General features: G+C 34.7%; 1 protein-coding gene across 2 annotated transcripts in view; it reads right to left on the reverse strand.

Annotated features, from left to right (window-relative positions):
• The window catches only part of LOC107587563 (matrix metalloproteinase-24), a 39,318-nt gene that overhangs the window by 9,536 nt on the left and 6,083 nt on the right, over positions 1 to 23,699 (reverse strand). The window contains exons 2-4 of one of the 2 annotated variants that reach the window (XM_016275379.1): positions 10,415 to 10,563; positions 8,458 to 8,574; positions 3,027 to 3,331 (exon numbers count right to left, since the gene is read on the reverse strand). In XM_016275379.1, the coding sequence (XP_016130865.1) occupies positions 3,027 to 3,331; positions 8,458 to 8,574; positions 10,415 to 10,563 (571 nt within the window). Of the gene's footprint in view, positions 1 to 3,026; positions 3,332 to 8,457; positions 8,575 to 9,651; positions 9,806 to 10,414; positions 10,564 to 23,699 lie in introns of those variants that run through there. The other variant, XM_016275380.1, reaches the window with a different exon arrangement.

A 23,699-nucleotide genomic window follows, 5' to 3' on the forward strand; every position in this document is an offset into this window, starting at 1 on the left:
AAAACTTGTTGGATCTTTCCCAAAAAGACTCATGGCTGTATTCGATCAAAAGGGTGCTTCTACTAAATACTGAGCAAAGGGTCTGAATACTTAGGACCATGTGATATTTCAGTTTTTCTTTTTTAATAAATCTGCAAAAATGTCAACAATTCTGTGTTTTTCTGTCAATATGGGGTGCTGTGTGTACATTAATGAGGAAAAAAAATTAACTTAAATGATTTTAGCAAATGGCTGCAATATGACAAAGAGTGAAAAATTTAAGGGGGTCTGAATACTTTCCGTACCCACTGTATAAGCGCGCACACACACACACACTAAATACATAAATACACAAAAAACTATATTTATGTATATAAACTTTAAAATGTATATATTAGCAATATATTTCTTCCACTCCATGTATTATGTGAACATATTTTAAAATATATCTGAAAATACATGTTTTGTTTGCTGTACAAGTTTACATCAGTTTGCCTTATTTTTTCTTCACTTATGTAGACAGGTAAAAAGCACTGTATGTACCCAGAATCCTAAAGGAACATATCTTGTGCATGGGCTGCATGTGTACGCTATTAGGGCTGCACGATAAATATCGCACGATATTTTGCACATGTTTTGCGCAGCTTGTCTGTGAACAAGTCAAGTCAAGTCACCTTTATTTATATAGTGCTTTTAACAATACAGATTGTGTCAAAGCAACTGAACAGCATTAATTAGGAAAATAGTGTCAATAATGCAAAGTGACAATAGTAAACACTAATTTTTCAGTTAAAGACTGAAAAATCATTTTTTGATCATCATTGAATTCAGTGATGTCAACATCCAGCTCAGTTTAAATAATATCTTTGCAATTATGTCAACGATATCGCCGGAAATGAAGTGTCCCCAACTAAGCAAGCCAGAGGCGACAGCGAACAACGGCTCTGTGTAGTAAATGCTGCTCCACGTGAAAGCACGCACGTGTAGCGATATACCGCTGATTACAGAACAGACTTTACTGACGAGATGCACATTAAATATCGTGCAATATTTATCGTGCAGCCCTATACGCTATTACCAGAACATGACTCGGTTGAGACTGACATGTTCAGATCTTTGGAAACACAGAAGGGATGTGACACCATATCACTCAAATCACAGAAATAGCCTGATCTGTTGGTTGGCGTCTATGGGTGCTACAAGTGTCAGATGGCTCATAAAGTGTCTTGTACATTTTGTTTACAGACTGGATCTCTTGGCCAAAGCTTTTCTTCTTTATCAGTCCTCACGCTCTCTTTCTGTCCAATTTAACTGTGTATTTCATTCCCCGTCTCTTTAAAAAATATATATTTTGTGTTCTGTCGAGAGTGTCATTGTGAATAAATGAAATATAAAATCTACATCAGCCGCTGAAGATAAATACATCTACTGTTTGTTGTAAACCGTTTACCTTTGATCTGTATCCACTAGGGCTGATATGGTGTATAGAGAACTAGATCTGTAAAGAAATGTGTGTGTGTGTGTGTGTGTGTGTGTGTGTGTGTGTGTGTGTGTGTACGTGAACAAGGTACAGATTCTGTGGTCTATAAAGCATGTACTTGAACTGCTGACACTGCAGCACACAGGCAAAGATAACACAGCAAATATGCAGCACGCAGGCATGGCTGATGCAAGTGAAGAAAGAACGCAATGCTCAGTGTGTCTTTATGTATCCCCTGTGACATCTACTGATGCTCCTCAGCTCACTGCTCCAGTTTACCACTGCTCCCAAAAGATTTGCCTCAACACATCTGACTGATCTATCTATCTATAGCTGCAGAACATTCTAGAAAATCCTACACATATTACTATGTCAGAGATTATGAGAGCAGGGTCAATCATTCTATATTAAGCCATTACCATGCTTGATTAAAGTACATAAATTCACATACATGAAAAAATTAAATAACAAAATAAAGTAATAAAATAAAATCTGAAAAAAATCTATGGAAAAAAATGTCAATTATTATATATTAAGCCATTACCATGCTTGATTAAAGTAAATTAAATTCAAATAAATGAAAATTCATCATTATACAGATGCAAAAATGTTTTAAATAATAAAATAAAATAATAAAATGAAATTGATCATTAAATAGAGCCCCAAAGAATTAAATAATTAATTATGTAATTATTACATTAACATTATTCATTAATGTATTAATTATTATTAAAAATAATCTAAGGTAAAATAGGATAAAAAATTAATTAAAACTATATATATTACTTTTCTACATATTACTACATCAGGGATTATGCTTGATTGAATTAAAATATTAAATAGAGCCACAACAATTAAAAAATAAAGTAAAATAAAATTCAAACAAAAATGAAACAAATTTAAATAAATAAAAAAAACTCTTTATATTACTTGTCTACACATTAAGAGATTATTTATTTATTTATTACAGGGACAATGCATATTAATAAACATTTCTGTCAATATGCCAGAATTAGCCAGAAGGCTATTTTTCACCATTATGAGTCCAGACATGTCAGGTCAATCACTCTATATCAGCCACTGTCATGTTGGTTTGATCAAAACACATCCTAATGTTAGATAAGTAATGCTAATAGCAACAATCAAATACAATTGAAAGTTAAATGCTATAAAACCATATATATATATATATATATATAACCAAATCACAGTTTATTACCACAACATGTTTTGTTTGCTGTACAAGTTTACATCAGTTTGCCTTATTTTTTCTTCACTTACTGTATGTAGACAGGTAAAAAGCACTGTATGTACCCAGAATCCTAAAGGAACATATCTTGTGCATGGGCTGCATGTGTATGCTATTAGGGCTGCACGATAAATATCGCACGATATTTTGCGCATGTTTTGCGCAGCTTGTCTGTGAACAAGTCAAGTCAAGTCACCTTTATTTATATAGTGCTTTTAACAATACAGATTGTGTCAAAGCAACTGAACAGCATTAATTAGGAAAATAGTGTCAATAATGCAAAGTGACAATAGTAAACACTAATTTTTCCACACTTACCGTCGTGATTGGCATTTCCTAATGTCCAGGGCTCATCTGAGTCGAAGTGTGTGTCTCCGCCAATTCCGGGACCAGGGAAATATGCGTGAGCTAAAAAACCTCCCTCTCCATCAAACGGAGAACTGTCACCATGGAAACCAGAGGCAAAGAAGATCATGATGTCCGCTTCTTTACCCTCGTTCTTGATCTCAGAGTAGGCCACTTCCTGAAAGGTCAGCGGGGTCACTGTCTGCCAGACGTCAAAGGCCTGGCGAATGGCCCTCTGGGTGTCTTTCTCGCCCACCTTGGGGGTGAAATTATGTATGCTGGAAACAGGGAGAGATGGAAGAATACAGAAAAAAAAGATCACGCATTCTAAATATTATATTGTATGACCTGATATTAATTCATTCAAATGAAATATTATGTGGAATAATGCACTATTAAAATGTTTTTAAATTCTCCTGTAGCTCAACCATGGTAAAACATGGTGCAAAGTGTACATTTTGAATATACTGTACACTGTACTCTACTACATGCATAAAATGATAAGTGCAAAAAGCAAATTAAAAGTGTGAAAAACAAAACATACAAACAAATTTGAAATGTTGCCTTGGCAACTAACTGAAATAAGTTTAATAACTAAAATGAGTAAATCTGAAATAAAATAAATAAATTAAAGCTAAATAGAAATATAAAAAAATTATAATAATAAATAAAAATGACAAAAGCACTTAACCAAATTACCAAAACTTAAAACTAAAATTAAAATTAAAACTAAAAAAAAAAGAATCCAAACTATTAAATAATATATAATTAATATTGAAATAACACTGCCTGCATATATATATTTTTCCATATCGCCTTTCCCATGACAGTATGCAGTGCACTACCACCAACCTACTCTATCAGTGTGCTGGTGTGTTTGAGAATAGAAATGTTGTTTCAGTATGAATCAACTCTGCAATAAATTGAAGCGAATGCTGTTTGAGTTCACAGCGCTGTGCTGTTACATAAGAATTAATCTGCATTAAAAATTGCCTTGAATGTAGGGCAAAAGTTAAACCAGGCCAGACACCTAAGGCAGAAGCAGATGGTTGTCTCTGGCACACAACTGCAGGCACACACAAGTGAGAATTTCATTAACCAGTGATTACAAACCAAGTTCAACACTGCATTAGATGACTAAATTAAATTAATAGAGCTTTAAAACGGACGAAAGCAGACAAATGTTTGAAAACGATCTGATTTCATGTTTACGCCAATAGGAATGTACCACAAGCACAAAATGTCCCAGAATCCCTTTTGCTCAGCTCATATAAGCCGAGTCAGCATCATGTAACCAGCAGAAATGCTTTCAAGCCACAACATGCAAAAATATAGCTTTCTTCTGTTTACAGTGATTTTATTTGTGTGTTTATATATATAGTCTAATTTATAATAATGTATTTTTTAATTTATAGGTTGTGTGGGTTTTGGGAGGCATAATAGCAAGAAAACCACTCAAAGTACTAAGCTTTCATCAACTATTCGTCTTCCATCCTGACCTGCGACATTTCTTGCTTTCTTTGTTTTCTCTCTCTCTTTCTCTCTCTCTCTCTCTCTCTCTCTCTCTGTCCCATCAGGCAGAAAACAAAAGCTTCTTTAAGCATTTTTAAGGTTGGAGGGAAGCATTTCAGCAATGTCTGTCTGGAACATTGCGTAAGCGGCATGCGTTCCAAAACATACGCACACGTGTCAATGCGATATGCACTAAAATAATTAAAGATGAGGGTACAAATATACTCCACTGGCTAACTTCAGCGAGATGCCTAATGGGCCACCATTAAAGAGCATCATGTCATGTGAGGTGCAGTTATTAACAGGCATATGGAGTTTTTGGAACATTTCCCTGTAATAGCATACAAGGGTCATTCATCTATAAAGAGTAAACAGTTTTTGTAGTTTCCTCTAGAGCAGTGATTCTCAAGCGTTTTACAGCGGTGTACCCCCTGGGGCATTTAACATTCTTCTGCGTACCCCCTCTCTTCCACTTAGACCTCAGTTACTCCTTTTCTATTAAAGGACAATATTGATTTACAGGTGCATTTTTTTTACCTTTATAGAGGCAACGATTTTCTATCCTTATTAATTGTATCTTATGTCATGTTTTATATACATGTTTTATTCTTAACATTCCATTAAGTGTACTATTAATATAATAAATAAAGCAATAAATGATGGCAGTGGCGGCTCGTCGGGGGAGGCACAACTTCCCCAAAATTTTGAGGTGAAAATGGGAGGAGGATGATTTAATATGAATAAAATTCACAATTCATTTCAGTTCATGTCTCAGAATGTGTATTTTTTTATTTTATTTTTTATTTCACAGCTGTAATAACATGTTAATGAAGTTGGAAAGCGCCGCTTTTCTATCGCGAATGTGCCGAATCTGCTGATGTAATTGCAACCGCTAATGATAGAGAAGGGGAGGGGGAGGCAGGGTGAGCGCTGAGCTCTCGTGCCTCCGTTGGCAAAAAAAAATTGCCAATCACCATCGAGTGTTCACGTTCAGCACTGAGGAGTGTTGAGAAAAGAAACCTCTCAAGGGAGGCTAGCCTCCTTCTGATATCAATCAATCATCACAGAGACGTAAATTACGTGATATTAGTTTGAACGTCTGCCGCTACGCTGATAATGTACCAAGTAGGTCTACTTATGATGCGTAGCGATACTGAATATTTGATCGCCAACAGATTTACCAAGCTGTCATTCAAACAATATATATACAAATTAAATATAAAGGGAGAACACTCCTAAGCTGGATATAGGCTACAGCAGTCGGCTTAATTAAATGGCGCAACAGGCAGCTCTCTTTTAACACAGACTTTTAAGAAGGGATGGATGTTTGCGTCAAGTGATAGGCCAGGTAAGTTCAATTATATTATCTTGCTGTATGTGTGTCGTTTTCTTTAAGTTTTCTGACTAAAAGCAACCAAAAAGTCATTTTAAAGTGGTTAAATAATAATAATAATCGGCAGGGATCCCAGACCAATACAATTAGTGTGCCTCCTCTATTTTAAAACCCACGAGCCGCCACTGAATGATGGCAAATCGAAGTGATACTTGTTGACTTAAAAATAAAACCGTCATTAGGTGACGGCAAGTCACTGTCTTAATGAGCCAGGCGTCGCGTCATTCATTCATTCATTCAGTAACGAAGCAAAATGCTGTAGTTATGAATGGGTTATTAATCACTGACTCTCCAATCGTTCAAAGCCGCAGATTCGTTCACTAATGAAACACCGCTGTATGTTGCTTGGAGACCAGATGGTACAGATTTCGTTGGAACTATTATTATTTCATTGCAAAATATAACAAACATGACAAAATTAAATTAAATGTATGCATTTAGCAGACGCTTTTATCCAAAGCGACTTACAGTGCATTCAGGCTATACATTTTTTATCAGTATGTGTGTTCCCTGGGAATTGAACCCACAACCTTTGCACTGTTAACGCAATGAAAGGTTGTGTTCTGAGCCATAGGAACATTGATGGAACATGACAATATTCTGTTTAAAATGTAGGCTACATTTAAAATGTAAAATGTTCATTTAATATTACCTTTTTTGTTGAACTGTTGTAAAAATTGTCCCATTTGCCATCATTTGGATATTCAGGGAAATTTGCATTCTTGCTCATATTTTAAACATGAAAACAATAACTCGCACAGGGTATGTGTCTGTATCGAAGAGAGTTTAAATCGATCTCAATGTACAGTCCGTGTCAATATTTGTTCTTCATGCTATTAAGTGAAGATCTACTTTTAAGATACATTGAACAGCAGCATGATTTGCTAAAGCAGCATATTCAGCGGCCATCCTATCACATGCACGCTGTTTGTGTGGATGCAGTAAGTTTTGACCGCAAAAGATGGGGTAAGCTGATTGGATATCATGTATTTGACCGTTTACGGCACTCCCATTTTCCTGTTTTTACATTAGAAGCGGCATTATGCAAGTCAGAAATACATGTTTGGTTTTAATGTTACTTTAAATTGGGGTAGAATTAAATGAATGCCAAAACTCAGAATTTTGTTTGCGTACCCCCCTCCATCACCTCACATACCCCCCCCCAGGGGTACGCGTACCCCAGTTTGAGAATCACTGCTCTAGAGGTTCCTCGGGTGCAATATTCAGTGAATTAGTCTATCCATCCATCATGTAAGTTTTGCATTTAAACAGTCTCTGAATATACAGTATACCTTACCTGTATGTGATCTTTTTCTCCCTCCATTTCTGACCAGTGAGGGCGTAGCGTTTATTTCTCCTCCGTCGGCTGATGTGAGGGTGATCTGGAACGCCACACCGAGGTTTTCTCATCCACCTTAAAACATGTAGATAATAATCACACCCAAGGACACTGCACAAATGTCAGAGAAAACTCTAACAGTAAGTTTATGATCTTCACACTACTGAGCCGCAGATTCGTTCACTAATGAAACACCGCTGTATGTTGCTTGGAGACCAGATGGTACAGATTTCGTTGGAACTATTATTATTTCATTGCAAAATATAACAAACATGACAAAATTAAATTAAATGTATGCATTTAGCAGACGCTTTTATCCAAAGCGACTTACAGTGCATTCAGGCTATACATTTTTTATCAGTATGTGTGTTCCCTGGGAATTGAACCCACAACCTTTGCACTGTTAACGCAATGAAAGGTTGTGTTCTGAGCCATAGGAACATTGATGGAACATGACAATATTCTGTTTAAAATGTAGGCTACATTTAAAATGTAAAATGTTCATTTAATATTACCTTTTTTGTTGAACTGTTGTAAAAATTGTCCCATTTGCCATCATTTGGATATTCAGGGAAATTTGCATTCTTGCTCATATTTTAAACATGAAAACAATAACTCGCACAGGGTATGTGTCTGTATCGAAGAGAGTTTAAATCGATCTCAATGTACAGTCCGTGTCAATATTTGTTCTTCATGCTATTAAGTGAAGATCTACTTTTAAGATACATTGAACAGCAGCATGATTTGCTAAAGCAGCATATTCAGCGGCCATCCTATCACATGCACGCTGTTTGTGTGGATGCAGTAAGTTTTGACCGCAAAAGATGGGGTAAGCTGATTGGATATCATGTATTTGACCGTTTACGGCACTCCCATTTTCCTGTTTTTACATTAGAAGCGGCATTATGCAAGTCAGAAATACATGTTTGGTTTTAATGTTACTTTAAATTGGGGTAGAATTAAATGAATGCCAAAACTCAGAATTTTGTTTGCGTCCCCCCCTCCATCACCTCACATACCCCCCCCCAGGGGTACGCGTACCCCAGTTTGAGAATCACTGCTCTAGAGGTTCCTCGGGTGCAATATTCAGTGAATTAGTCTATCCATCCATCATGTAAGTTTTGCATTTAAACAGTCTCTGAATATACAGTATACCTTACCTGTATGTGATCTTTTTCTCCCTCCATTTCTGACCAGTGAGGGCGTAGCGTTTATTTCTCCTCCGTCGGCTGATGTGAGGGTGATCTGGAACGCCACACCGAGGTTTTCTCATCCACCTTAAAACATGTAGATAATAATCACACCCAAGGACACTGCACAAATGTCAGAGAAAACTCTAACAGTAAGTTTATGATCTTCACACTACTGTACATCAAATATTTTAAATGCAATGCTAAAATCACATGGAACACCAACAAGACCAAAAACATGCATTAAGTAAATAAACAGGATGAATGTTCATGTTTAGTTTATATGCACAAGAACATGTTTTTATAAACTATATGGCAACTGAAATTTTTATATAAGGTCTAAAATTTAAGAAATTACATAAACTATAAATAGTTGTATCTTTAACAATGAACAATCATAATGACAAAAAACTGAAAACATAAATATAATTGGTTTGCGTACATCATAGTATAAGATTATATACACAGGAAAAAAGCACAATGACAATTGAATAATCATAATATTCATATAATCATAATCAACCCCAAATTTATTGGTTATACTACAATCACAAAATAAATGGGCAGCTGTGTCTTAAACAAGTTTAATCAACATCAAAATATTTACAGATAGATTCATTAAACCTGTCACTCATATATTTTAAGTTGTTGCACTTGTTATAGCGTCTTAAGTCACATGATAACGTCAACATGGCGGATGATGTCCGGATCTTATTCTTACTTAATGCATTCAAGCTATAGAGTACGTACTCTTCTAGCACTCATTAAGGAAGTACTTATTGAAATTAAGTACCTAATCAGTGAGTATGCGGTTTTGAATGCAGCCAGTGGCTTTTATTCGTCTTCCTAAACAACCATTAGTCTCTCTGTTGCCCCCATCAGCTCTGGAGCACTCATTACATTTAATGAAGTTACTGCCGTTTATCTGGTGCGCAAGTTGATGTTCTCTGAAAATTTTGGAGTCTGAGATAAGTTCTACTTTAGTTTTTGAGCATATTACCTTGATCTAACTGGTTATGTGATCTCAATATAGAAGCTCTCATGAGGGGGTGACTTTAAACACTACTGTTCATCTTATTAATGCATATGCACTTTAGCAGCTATATTGCCTGTTTGTGATTTTTTAAAAGAGTAAGTGATGCAGTAAAGAGGGTTGTTACTAACTCGATGGTGGTTTGGTCAAGCACTCCCGTCACTGGAATACCGTAAAACCGCTGCATGGCAGCGACCGCTGACTGCATGGCTTTCTCTGATCGCAGGTCCGATGTCCGGATGTCATGGGGGAGCAGATAGCCATAGTTCTTCAGCCATGTCTAAAAAAGAAAGAGACATTACATTAAGAACTAAAGGCAGGGTTATTATAGTTAAAGGGTTAGTTCACCCCAAAATGAAAATTCTGTCAATAATTACTCACCCTCATGTCGTTCCAAACCCATAAAACCTCCATAGACAGCAACGCAACTGTAATGTTCCCAGGTCCAGAAACGTAATAAGGACATCGGTAAAACAGTCCATGTGACATCTGTGGCTCAACTTCAGTTTTGCGAAGCTACGAGAATACATTTTGAGTGCAAAGAAAACAAAAATAACATAATTTTTTCAACAATTCTCTGTTAAATACATTTTTATTTTTGTTTTCTTTGCACTCAAAATGTATTCTCGTAGCTTCGCAAAACTGAAGTTGAGCCACAGATGTCACATGGACTGTTTTAGAAAATTTTGGAGTCTGAGATAAGTTCTACTTTAGTTTTTGAGCATATTACCTTGATCTAACTGGTTATGTGATCTCAATATAGAAGCTCTCATGAGGGGGTGACTTTAAACACTACTGTTCATCTTATTAATGCATATGCACTTTAGCAGCTATATTGCCTGTTTGTGATTTTTTAAAAGAGTAAGTGATGCAGTAAAGAGGGTTGTTACTAACTCGATGGTGGTTTGGTCAAGCACTCCCGTCACTGGAATACCGTAAAACCGCTGCATGGCAGCGACCGCTGACTGCATGGCTTTCTCTGATCGCAGGTCCGATGTCCGGATGTCATGGGGGAGCAGATAGCCATAGTTCTTCAGCCATGTCTAAAAAAGAAAGAGACATTACATTAAGAACTAAAGGCAGGGTTATTATAGTTAAAGGGTTAGTTCACCCCAAAATGAAAATTCTGTCAATAATTACTCACCCTCATGTCGTTCCAAACCCATAAAACCTCCATAGACAGCAACGCAACTGTAATGTTCCCAGGTCCAGAAACGTAATAAGGACATCGGTAAAACAGTCCATGTGACATCTGTGGCTCAACTTCAGAGAGAATACTTTTTGAGTGCAAAGAAAACAAAAATAAAAATGTATTTAACAGAGAATTGTTGAAAAAATTATGTTATTTTTGTTTTCTTTGCACTCAAAATGTATTCTCGTAGCTTCGCAAAACTGAAGTTGAGCCACAGATGTCACATGGACTGTTTTATCGATGTTCTTACTACGTTTCTGGACCTGGGAACATTACAGTTGCGTTGCTGTCTATGCAGGGTCTGAGAGCTCTCACATTTCATCCAAAATATCTTAATTTGTGTTCTGAAGATGAACGAAGGTCTTGCGGGTTTGAAACGACATGAGGGTGAGTAATTAATGACAGAATTTTCATTTTTGGGTGAACAAAACTGAAACTAAAACTGAAAACAATAAATAAATAAAAAATCATTCCTTGAAATAAAATAAATTTCAAATATAAAAATTATATTTATATTTCAGCTAATTGCCAAGGCAACATTTCTCATTTTCATTTGTGACCCTGGAGCACAAAAGCAGTCTTAAGTCGCTGGGGTATATTTGTAGCAATAGCCAAAAATACATTGTATGGTTAAAAATTATTGATTTTTCTTTAATGCCAAAAATCATTAGGACATTAAGTAAAGATCATGTTCCATGAAGATATTTTGTAAATTTCCTACAGTAAATATATCAAAACTTAATTTTTGATTAGTAATATTCATTGCTAAGAACTTCGTTTGGACAACTTTAAAGGAGATTTGGATTTTCTCAATATTTAGATTTTTTTTGCACCCTCAGAATCCAGATTTTCAAATAGTTGTATATCAGCCAAATATTGTCCTAACAAACTATACATCAATGGAAAGCTTATTTATTCAGCTTTCAGATTATGTATAAATCTCAATTTAAAAAAATTTACCCTTATGACTGGTTTTGTGGTCCAGGGTCACATTTATTTAAATGTACTTAAATGTAATAAAATAACTAAAAGTTAATTAATAAAAACTTCATAGACATATTTAGAAAAAAATAAAAACAGCAAAAACTAAATTGCACATGAAAATGAAAAATATAAATAATTATTCAAAATATTACTAAAACTATTATTTCAATGGTAATAAAATAACACTGACTAAACTGCATTAAATACTGATGCCAATGAATGTAATATTTATCTAGAAATATATCTAGAATGTGAAAATGCAACTGCAAAAGGCAATGTAATTTTTCTGAAATGATCTTAATAGCCATCAATCAGTATCAGAACTGAAGAAAAAATTTAAGCTTTTTGAATGGAAACTGTAAGAGATACAGACTAAATTAAAACTTAAAATCATATCTTAAATTATTCTGACTAAAAAAGGGAACAGTAGGAGCACTATCAAGTTTTAGGTTCATACAGAGGTGCTATTTTTAGAGTAAGTAATTATTTATGCCATTCTGATTTGATGCTAGTGCGCAGAAATTACGCACTTAAATATGCGTGAAACTAAGGGAGAAAACACAAATTGTATCAATAAACAGACCCTGTCTAGATCAGCCACCTCAAATAAACTCCAATTGTTCTCAAAGCTCAGTTCATTTCACATGCTCCTTGATCTCAACATATTTAACAGCACAAAAATAAAACTGAACTTATATAGAGCATCCCCATCCCTCATCCTCTCATTCCCTCATCTCAGCCTCCTCTCTCTGCTTTCATCTCTCCCTGTGGACGGGCAGAGTGGAGAACTAGTAAGCAAAGCCCTCATTTTAAAGCACTGCACACATGGAGAGGGGCTCTTTAATTGAGCTCATGGCTTAGAGTCCATTTTCAGCATGAATATTTTAATGCTGGAGTTGCTGGTCCTTTCCTTCTCAGCATGAAGCAGGACCATCACAAACAGTGAGTCAATGCTTCAAATGGAAATCAATCCTTGGGCCGCTCCAAGAGAGCCACATATAGTTCATTATAATTAAAAATAGTGCTCTCTATTTTCTCAATTTTTTGTGTTTGCAAACAGAATCAACCACATCTATTGTATAACCTAAGAATTTAAAAATGTCATTTTAATTTAAAATTACACCACAAAACAGACGAAACTTATTTGAGATTTGAGTATTTAGAAACCAGAACATCAGAGACCTAAAGGTGGACTCTTTTGACTTGAGCCAATAATAAACCACCTAGCAACCACCTAGAATACCCTAGCAACCATCTACCTGAAATAAAATAAACATTAACTGAAATAAAATACAAAAAAAAAAATTATTTTTTAAATTGCCAAGGCAATATTTTTCAGTTTCATTTAGTTTAACTAAAATAACTAAAACTGAATATATATATATATACATTTAAAAAAATAATAATTTAAAGATTAAAAATAACAGAAACACTGAAATTGAAATATATAAATAAACAAAACATGAAATATGCCTAAAACTAATAGCATCTCAATGACACTAAAATAACGCTGACTAAAGGGCATTAAATACAGATGCCAAGATAATAATGGAAATATAAGAAATATATCTGTATCAATTTAATTTTCCTGAAACCATTTTGACATCCATCAGCCATCAATAGCAACTCCCAAAAAACTAACCAGGAATCCCTATGAAAAACTATGGTGTTGTAGCTAGTTTTTCATGGAACTGCACCAATTAAAAATCTAGTTCTGCAATTTATAATTAAAATTTTCATAAAATGTTAAACCAACACCAACATCATACTCTTTACTGTTGAAATGCATTGATAAAGCATCTCTCTATATAAATATGCATGAATATAATGCACAGATGTATAACATTATTTTGCATATTAAGAATGCTGAAACGCAAACTTCACATTGTACCAGTGAGTACACCCTTCTTTGACACGGCTCCATGGTAACAGAGGCTCAGCACGGCCCCCTGGGAAATCGTAACCATTAAATAATTCACCAACGCTGTTACTGGTGCCATCATTATAAGCATGGCATACAGCAAAGTCTGAAACCAACACTAGACTCAACAATACATGTCTCATCCACTTTGATAAATCAATGAAGGCTGTGAGATCTGAAGAACACAAAAGGACTGTGACAGTTCAGCCCCGTGAATAATAAGCCTTATTTAAGCCGCAGGACTATTTCTGTTCCGGTACTTTGCAGGAATCGGTGGAATTCAGTTCAAAGTCAGAAAACCACATTTCTCTGGAAATATAAATGATAAATTGTTCTTGTGAACTGCACTGTCTTTCCAAACCTGTATGACCTTCTTTCTTCTGTGGAACATAAAAGGAGAAACTTTGTATAATATACTTGCCACTCCTGTTCATATAACAACATCTATTGGGGATACAAATTGTCAAGCTCCAAAATGACACAAAAAGCACCATAAAAGTAAAACTTGTAATGTCCCATTTTGGAGTAGAAAATATATTCCTCAACATTTCTTCTTTTATGTTCCACAGAAGAAAGAAAGTCATAAAGCTTGGGTGAATAAATGATAACAGAATGTAAATTTTTTTGGTCAACTAGCCCTTAAAGGAATAGTTCAAAGTAAATACAAATTTGGGTTTGTTTTAATGGGTTTGTTTCTTCATGGGAACAGATTTGGAGAAATTTAGCATGGCATCACTTGCTCTGCAGTGAATGGGTGCCATTCTCATCTACATCTTGGATAGCCTTAAGGCTCGTTCACACCAATAACTATAACTATAAAGATAACGATATTAGCGTCCACACCAGAGAACGATATCGTCTGTTTATTCTAAGCGCACGCGCGTCTGCCTCTTTAAATTCTTGAGCTCGTTACAGTAGGATGGATTCTGATTGGCTGTCAATGTTTTTATCGTTCATCAGCTGGAAAAAAATCGCTCTGAAAGTCATTCCAACGATATCGTTTCTCTTTGTCTTTATTGTTATAGTTGTGGTGTGGACTCTGCTATTCTTTAATACTGAGAACGATTTTTAGAACTATATCTTTATAGTTATCGTCCTTGGTGTGAACGGGTCTTTAGGGTGAGTACATTTTCAATAATGTTAATTTTTTGGTGAACTATTCCTTTAAATCTTCAGAGGTAACCTTCTGTAGTAACTAAGTGTGGGAACTAACCACACTGGTTAAACAAAGTAATCCTTTTCACAATGAACAGGGATACTTCACACTAATAATTCACAACCACATTATTCATTGTTCTGACCTCTTAACCATTTACCAGGGAATTTGACAATAATAGTCCAGACTATACTGTATGTTCAGAATAGCACACTAGCTACTCTTTCTATTTCGGTATATAGTTTATATACTTTGCACAATTATGCATAAAATAGTGAAGTGCACAAACAGAGTACACTTTGCAGCATCCTGCATCCCACAATGCAATGCCCCCAACAGCACAATTCTAGTGTGACGAATGTTCATCTCTTTCTTTAAACTTTTGACTGGATTGTTAATCAAGAGTTTTAAATGCCTATTTTCCAAATATTTCTGAGCCAATAACGTCTCGGTTACGTATGTAACCCTCGTTCCCTGAAGGAGGGAACGGAGACGTCACGTCGGAGGATGTCATTGGCTAAATTAAACATGCAATGTTATGAGGTCATGTAGCAAACTATTGTTTGAAATTGCATTCTTTTTCAACATAGTTTTTTAAAAGAGTATGATATACAAATTACACAGCACAGTATACATGATGTAGAGTACTCAGTAAGCTAGAACTCCATTCCAAACACAGCCAAGTCTTTCTTTGAACAGCTGCCCCTGAAACTTGAAATCCTTTCGTCGCTGCTGCCAGGTGGCATGGAGTGATGATATTCTACCTTCATGAACAGCATGAGGTAACAGTGTTCATGCGCTCGCCAAACAAAGGCAGCCCAAACAGATCAGATGAATTTCTAGTAGCAACACACCTGACTTTGTTTAGGATTTGGTACAAAATGATGACTAAAATTAATGTACTGGTTCAAAACAAGTCAAGTTCTTTGTACAGCATCTGTGACATGCGGTCGATTACCACAGAAAATAATACCAACTCAGTTTGTAAAATCGCATGTACTGTTTCTGGAGGGTTCAAAGCAGAAATGTGGAGCTTGTATATGTTTGGTAAAACACTTATAATCAATTGTCCTTGCACAATTGTGTGCCTTTGAGCAGTAATAGTTCAACAAAGAAGTAATCAATCGTGACAGTAAAAACATATTTAATGTTAAAAAAGATTCTATTTCAAATAAATGCTGTAATTTTGAACTTTCATCAAAGAATCCTAAAACAAATGCATCACGGTTTCCACAAAAATATGAAGCTGCACAACTGTTTTCAACATTGATAATAATCAGAAATGTTTCTTGAGCAGCAAATCAGCAAATGTGACCCTGGAGCACAAAAGCAGTCTTAAGTCGCTGGGGTATATTTGTAGCAATAGCCAAAAATACATTGTATGGGTCAAAATTATTGATTTTTCTATTATGCCAAAAATCATTAGGACATTAAGCAAAGATCATGTTCTATGAAGATATTTTGTAAATTTCCTACTGTAAATATATTAAAACTTAATTTTTGATTAGTAATATGCATTGCTAAGAACTTCATTTGGACAACTTTAAAGGCGATTTTCTCAATATTTAGATTTTTTTGCACCCTCCGATTCCAGATTTTCAAATAGCTGTATCTCGGCCAAATATTGTCCTTTCATAACAAACCATACATCAATGATGTATAAATCTCAGTTTCGAAAATGTGACTCTTATGACTGGTTTTGTGGTCCAGGGTCACATATTAGAATGATTTCTGAAGGATCATGTGACACTGGAGACTGGAGTAATGATGCTGAAAATTCAGCTTTACATCACAGCAATAAATTACATTTTAAAGTATATTCAAATAGAAAACAGTTAATTGTAATAGTATTTCACAGTATTGCAGTTTTTGCTGTATTTTAAAAACTGAAAAAACATGACATTACTTTAATTTTGTTCTGTTCTGTTCTTATGGCACACACAATCAAATACTTTACCACCGATAAACAGTACAAGGATAAGAAGTCTGCGTCTGACTCAAATTACATTGGATAGTTCTGCTGAAACAGCACTATGTTTGCCTGCGAGACTATCCAGAGCTCAAATAACGGCTGATTACCTCATCATGATATCTGCTGTAATGTAATCTGTGTAAAGTTATTGTGTTTTACCTCAAATAAACAATCTGACTCTCTGCTGTGTGCTTACAAGTAGAATCAACCAGCAGTCCATCTTAGAATTTAAAGAGGAGGGTAACGCATTACAAGTAACGCAAGTTACGTAATCAGATTACTTTTTTCAAGTAACTAGTAAAGTAATGCATTACTTTTTAATTTACAAGAGAATATCTGAGTTACTTTTTCAAACAAGTAACGCAAGTTACTTTTTTCCCCAATTTATTGACTGACAGCTCTGGTGTTGCCATGGTGACAGAAATCAGAAGATGTTACTGTAGTTCTAAAATAAATCTGAATATGCATTAATTCATCTCACTCACAAAAAAAAAACAAAAACACAGGTTCATTATTCCTCAAAATGAATAAAAATAATGCAACTCAGAATATGACGCAAACCTGCAATAATTAAATGTTAAACAACACAAATATCCTTTATGCATTTAATCCCATTCTATTAAGCAATGTCTTTGCTTCTGACCTTCGATGATCCAGTTTAACCATAATAATAAGCACAAATTACTCTAGACGAACATTTGTGTCTTTTTTTATTGCTGAAGTGTGTTGAAATCTTCTTCTGCATTCTACTGTACGGACGTAAATGTACTTTCCCTTCAGCCTGAGGCTTATTCATTTCATTTTTGGTGTGAAAAGCTTGGATATTTGCCAAAAATATAACTTTTTTATTTTAAAAACAAACAAGCAAGCCCTGTCCAGATTTAAAAAGTAACGCAAAAGTAACTTAACGCATTACTTTCCATAAAAAGTAACTAAGTAACGAAATTAGTTACTTTTTTCTGGAGTAACGCAATATTGTAATGCATTACTTTTAAAAGTAACTTTCCCCAACACTGCTCATAAGTGTGTGCTAAGGAGTAGGGAGTCACAAAAGGAGTTGGGCCTTTCATAGAGAGGACGGTGTGCGTTTAGTTTGAGGATTTGCGGGCATTGATCGGGTGGCATTGCCTCATGACTTTTGATATCTTGTATTTCAGAGAGAAACCGCATGTCACATCATCAGTGGAATCAATATAGGTTCAGTTCCTCGCAGTGGTGCCCCGACTGCCTCACCAATAGAAGAGGGGTGAGAAGTTAGTGCAAAAAGAGTGGCTCATGTCATTTCCCTTTTCTTATCCCTGTAATTTCCTGTTCTCTCCGCCTTGATCAATAAATAAAAGCAGAGAAAAGGCCAAAAGAGATAACAATAGCATTAGAATTATAGCACCACGATAAATCAAAATGAAAATGTAATCGGGATATGGTGATATTTACTGTGATTATCAAATCCCAAAGGAAGCGATTTCATTAAATTAATATATGCACTGTGTGAATCGCAGCACCGCTTGTGATTCAGTGTTCACGACAAATGCATACAAACTCACATCTGCATCTGTTATAAATTTGGGTCACTTATAGCATGCATTTGGGAATGCAACATGCGCCAACCATCAAACTTGTTATGAGAACTGGAGTTTTCATGCTAAAATAAAAGATGAAGAAATTAAGATTTTTAAATTAGCAGTTTAAATTAAGATACAGTTCTACTGTAAAATAAAATAATTATAATGTTATTATTATATGTTTTTAAATACAGTGAACTATTACAAAGAAAAAAGACAGCCATGAACATTAGTACTGCAATTTTACAGCTGTAATGTAAAATACAATTATTATTATTATTATATTTTTATTAAATACTCAAATTTTGACTGTGGAATTTATTTCTAAAATATTTATTATTCTGTATTGTATTTTAATTTAATAACAGTAATCATAATAACATTTAATAATAATAATAATATTTATTAAATAATGAAATTGTTATTATTGCTATTTTGCAGTCATATTGATATATAATCACATTTTTAAAAAATAATAATAAAAATGTATTTTAAATTGCAATCGCAATTTTTATCAGAAAAAACACAGCAAGATTCTTCTCCAAAACATGCAGACCTATTAGCGGTTAACAAACATGCTCTTACATGTCTGGTTTGTATAAAACATAATAACAGTGCTAGAGCCATGGCCTAGCGGTTAGCAACCATGGTGGGTGACGTGAGTTCAAGTCTGATTCGCATCATTTCCCAATCCTCTTACAACTCTTTTCCCATCATTCCCTGTCTTTTCGTGACTGTTCTATGTACACAAGTGGCACAGCGGGCAAAAAAATAACGATAATAACAGTACTGGAGAGAGAAACAGACAGAGAGGGAGAAGACGAAGAACAAAAAGAGAAAGGCAACGGCAGAGAGACAAACAGAGCAAGACAGAGGAGAGAGACGAAGGATGTGGATGGGGAGGGGAGAGGGGGAGTGATGGAGAGAGGAAGATGAGAGCGTACAGTAGATGGAGACGTGGGGGAAGGGAACGAGACAAAGACAGAGAGGAGAGCTGCCATTTGTGTTCATATCAAACACCCCCGAACGAAAAAATACAGATCAAACGATTTAAAACCACAATGATTAGAGTTGCAATAACAGTTATCACAGTCAGGCAGACATAATGATCTAAAATCCATCATTAGCTGTACAGCAAATGCGAGCGACCAAGTTAGACACATTCCAGAAACAACACCCTTGTGAAATAGAAGTCCACTTTAGCATACTTTTAAAAAGAGTACTTATTACGGAAATAATATACTTAAGTGTGAACTAAATGTAATGTTTTCAGACACTTAATTGCATGTGATTTACAATTAAATGAAAATGCATTACAGTTTAAGTTTATATTAAATGCAAGTAAAAATGATATTTGGAAGTGGTAAATTGAACAAAAAATTATTGTAGTATGTTTTACAATAAAGTACTATTTCAAAATACTATTACTTGCTGTTTCTTTGAAATTAATTGTGAAATGTACAAGCAATCTCTGAATTAAAATAGTTTTTTCCAGTGTAGTTGAGCTTAATAAGCTGTGCTATTCTGAACCACTTAAGTACATCTTTATATGTAATTTCATAATGTCTTCTATTGTCTATGAAATATGGTTAAAATGTACTGCTTAATGTACTGACAAGCATTTATGAAAAACAATGTGATTTTTATTGTCTTGATTGAAAAAATTTCATTTTTATTGAAACTTGTTTCTATACTAATACTAATGTATTTAGATATACGTATATAAGTAACTACACATTTGTAATGATGAAGTTGCAAGTTAGTACATTTAAAACAAATTAACTTTGTAGGGAAGCTTGTTTCTGCCATGTGATAAAAAAAAGTAAAATGTAATTGCTCAATTCAGAATTGAGATATAAACAAAATTGTGATATATAAAGTTACAATTACCTTTTTTATCTTGGGGCAAAAAAACAAAACAAGAAAACCTGTGAAAACAGGCTTCCATGCATATTGAATAACACACTACAGTTAAAATTATAATCAAGTACTTTACATGTGCTTTAGTCTGTCAACACACAATAAGTGTACTTTTTTAAAGCATGACAAAAGATTACTAAAACACATTAAGTTCAAATGTAACTTTTAATTTGGCATTACTGTAGTATGCTTTTTAAAAGTGTACTTAAGTGTGTTAACCATAGTCATGTACACTTAACTAACCTTTTATTTCTTTAATATAATATTATCTGCAAGTGCAGTTTTTGTGCTCATTTAAAACTATTAAATTAAGCACACTAAAAAATTAAGCACACTTCTTTTTCAAAAGGGCAACCATTACAGTCAAGCATTTTACATGAATAATGACTGTATCAGTACAAAATAAACTAGATTTTTACATTTTAAATAATGTACAAATGTAAACATGTGTTGGTCATCCCATGCAAAACATGCTAAATGTTGCTAAGGTGTTTTGGGTGGTTACAAGGCTAGTTATGCAAAGAATATTAAGATTTAGTTCATTCAAATTCCTAACACTATCCTAAGTATAAGCAATTAAATCACGATGCTTGTCACTAGTTATCAAGAAGCTGACAAGTCAACAACATGCTACATAACTAGGGCTGTGCGATATTGAAGAAAAATGCGATATGCGATAACTCATTAAATAATGCGATATTCGATATGCGATACGATAATGCTTAAAGTGCCACATGCTCAGATGAAACAGTTTTACTCAGCTGTTGCAGAGTCAGTTCTGTGAACTTCTATAACTATCTTGTGTCATATATACAGTGGGGCAAAAAAGTATTTAGTCAGCCACCAATTGTGCAAGTTCTCCCACTTAAAAAGATGAGAGAGGCCTGTAATTTTCATCATAGGTATACCTCAACTATGAGAGACAAAATGAGAAAAAAAATCCAGAAAATCACATTGTAGGATTTTTAAAGAATTAATTGGTAAATTCCTCGGTAAAATAAGTATTTGGTCACCTACAAACAAGCAAGATTTCTGGCTCTCACAGACCTGTAACTTCTTCTTTAAGAGGCTCCTCTGTCCTCCACTCGTTACCTGTATTAATGGCATCTGTTTGAACTCATTATCAGTATAAAAGACACCTGTCCACAACCTCAAACAGTCACACTCCAAACTCCACCATGGCCAAGACCAAAGAGCTGTCAAAGGACACCAGAAACAAAATTGTAGACCTGCACCAGGCTGGGAAGACTGAATCTACAATAGGTAAGCAGCTTGGTGTGAAGAAATCAACTGTGGGAGCAATTATTAGAAAATGGAAGACATACAAGACCACTGATAATCTCCCTCAATCTGGGGCTCCACGCAAGATCTCACCCCGTGGGGTCAAAATGATCACAAGAACTGTGAGCAAAAATCCCAGAACCACACGGGGGGACCTAGTGAATGACCTGCAGAGAGCTGGGACCAAAGTAACAAAGATGGTTATTTGTATGTATGTATGTACCAAGAGTTCCTGTAAAACCACAACAAATTCCTTGTGTTTGCGCACACTTAAGTAGTCAATAAAGCTCATTCTGATTCTGATTCTAATAAGAAAGCACCCCTACAACAACTTCTGAAAGTGAACGGTAGTGTTTTACTCGAGCATTACATAAAAATGTCATTTTAACATTAGTTTAATCATTTTAACACGAGTTTAGGGACTGAATAATAAAAAGGAAAAATAAAACACTGCTTAGTATTTACTCTTTGAATTCAATATGCACTGATTCTTATTTAAGCTACAAAAGTTATTTAGGTAAGAGCAGTGAGTGATTTGTCTTTTGTTCATGGCCCCAAATATTGCAAGCTGTAAGCGAATGCGATATATGCATATTGCGATATGTACATAATTTCGATATATTGCACAGCCCTATACATAACACAGCACAACCCCAAAAACTGGTATAAATAGCATGACAAAGGCAATGCACCATTCAATTTCAATTCATGTGGTGATACTAGTGCAGTATTTGTGTGAACTAATTAGGTTTTTCTCTGGCCTTGTGAATTTTTTTCCCTCTATCTTTTAATTTCACCCAGCATGTGGTCTCCTGAAGAGACATATTCAGGACGAATTAGACTTTTATGTGAGGAAACTGTGCCATCCTTATTTAGTTCCCTGCATCCATTGCAGAGTCAGAGCGAGGACTGCATGCTTTCTCTCACCACATACTAGCATAACTAACAAACACAAAGAAAAACACTACATTCTACAGCTTCTTATTGCACTACAACAGTAAACAGAATATTTCATCAAGAAAACCATGTCTTAATCCTACAATAAACAGAAAAAATACCATAATACCAGCAAGAGAGAACAAAGCAAACATAAAAAACACAACAATAGCTTCCTTTCACAGCTTTCACCGCATGAGATTCGCTAGGGACCGGTTTCATCTAGGGATTTGTTTCAGCAAATACTTCACACACTTCAGAGGTTCTGACACGCTTTAACATCCTTTAGAGGGTATGGCGAAATACATATCTCACAGTCAGAGACAGACAAAAATTAGGGCTAGTAAATATTACACTTCCATTTCCATATCCAAAAATCCCCCTTTTTTTTTACCTTTTCAAAAGGTACTGTAGTGTTACCATAGTACAATGATGATAACAGACGATAATGCTATGGCACTCTAATATATTGCCTGCTATGATATTGTATGATTCCCATGCTTATTTACATGATTCTCCAAGGAAATAAACCATTATACATGTCCAAAAAAGGTACAACTGAAATTGTGATGTAAGTGTTTTTAAGATGTGTAATACTGTCAATAATATTCTGTGAAATGTGGTACTTATGTTTTTTTTTTTTTGTGGTATTAATGCCTTTTTGTGAGTGGTAGTGGATCTTGTCATAGTTTTTAGTATTAAAGCAACCCCAAACTAAATAAAGGCAATATTCAAGGAATACAATCTATTAATATATAAATCAAGTCCACATCATCTTAAGCTTGCTAACTCAAATCTCTCTCTATACAATACAAATTTGTATATTACATTTTAATTGTATTTATATAATATTAAATAATTAAATCAATTAAAGTATATATACACAAACCCGATTCCAAAAAAGTTGGGACACTGTACAAATTGTGAATAAAAACAGAATGCAATGTGGAAGTTTCAAATTTCAATATTTTATTCAGAATACAACATAGATGACATATCAAATGTTTAAACTGTGAAAATATATAATTTTAAGGGAAAAATAAGTTGATTTTAAATTTCATGGCATCAACACATCTCAAAAAAGTTGGGACAAGGCCATGTTTACCACTGTGTGGCATCCCCTCTTCTTTTTATAACAGTCTGCAAACGTCTGGGGACTGAGGAGACAAGTTGCTCAAGTTTAGGAATAGGAATGTTGTCCCATTCTTGTCTAATACAGGCTTCTAGTTGCTCAAATGTCTTAGGTCTTCTTTGT

This window comes from Sinocyclocheilus grahami, unplaced genomic scaffold (assembly GCF_001515645.1).
Source record: "Sinocyclocheilus grahami isolate Dianchi unplaced genomic scaffold, SAMN03320097.WGS_v1.1 scaffold94.1, whole genome shotgun sequence".
In the NCBI taxonomy this organism is placed as follows: Eukaryota; Metazoa; Chordata; class Actinopteri; order Cypriniformes; family Cyprinidae; genus Sinocyclocheilus; species Sinocyclocheilus grahami.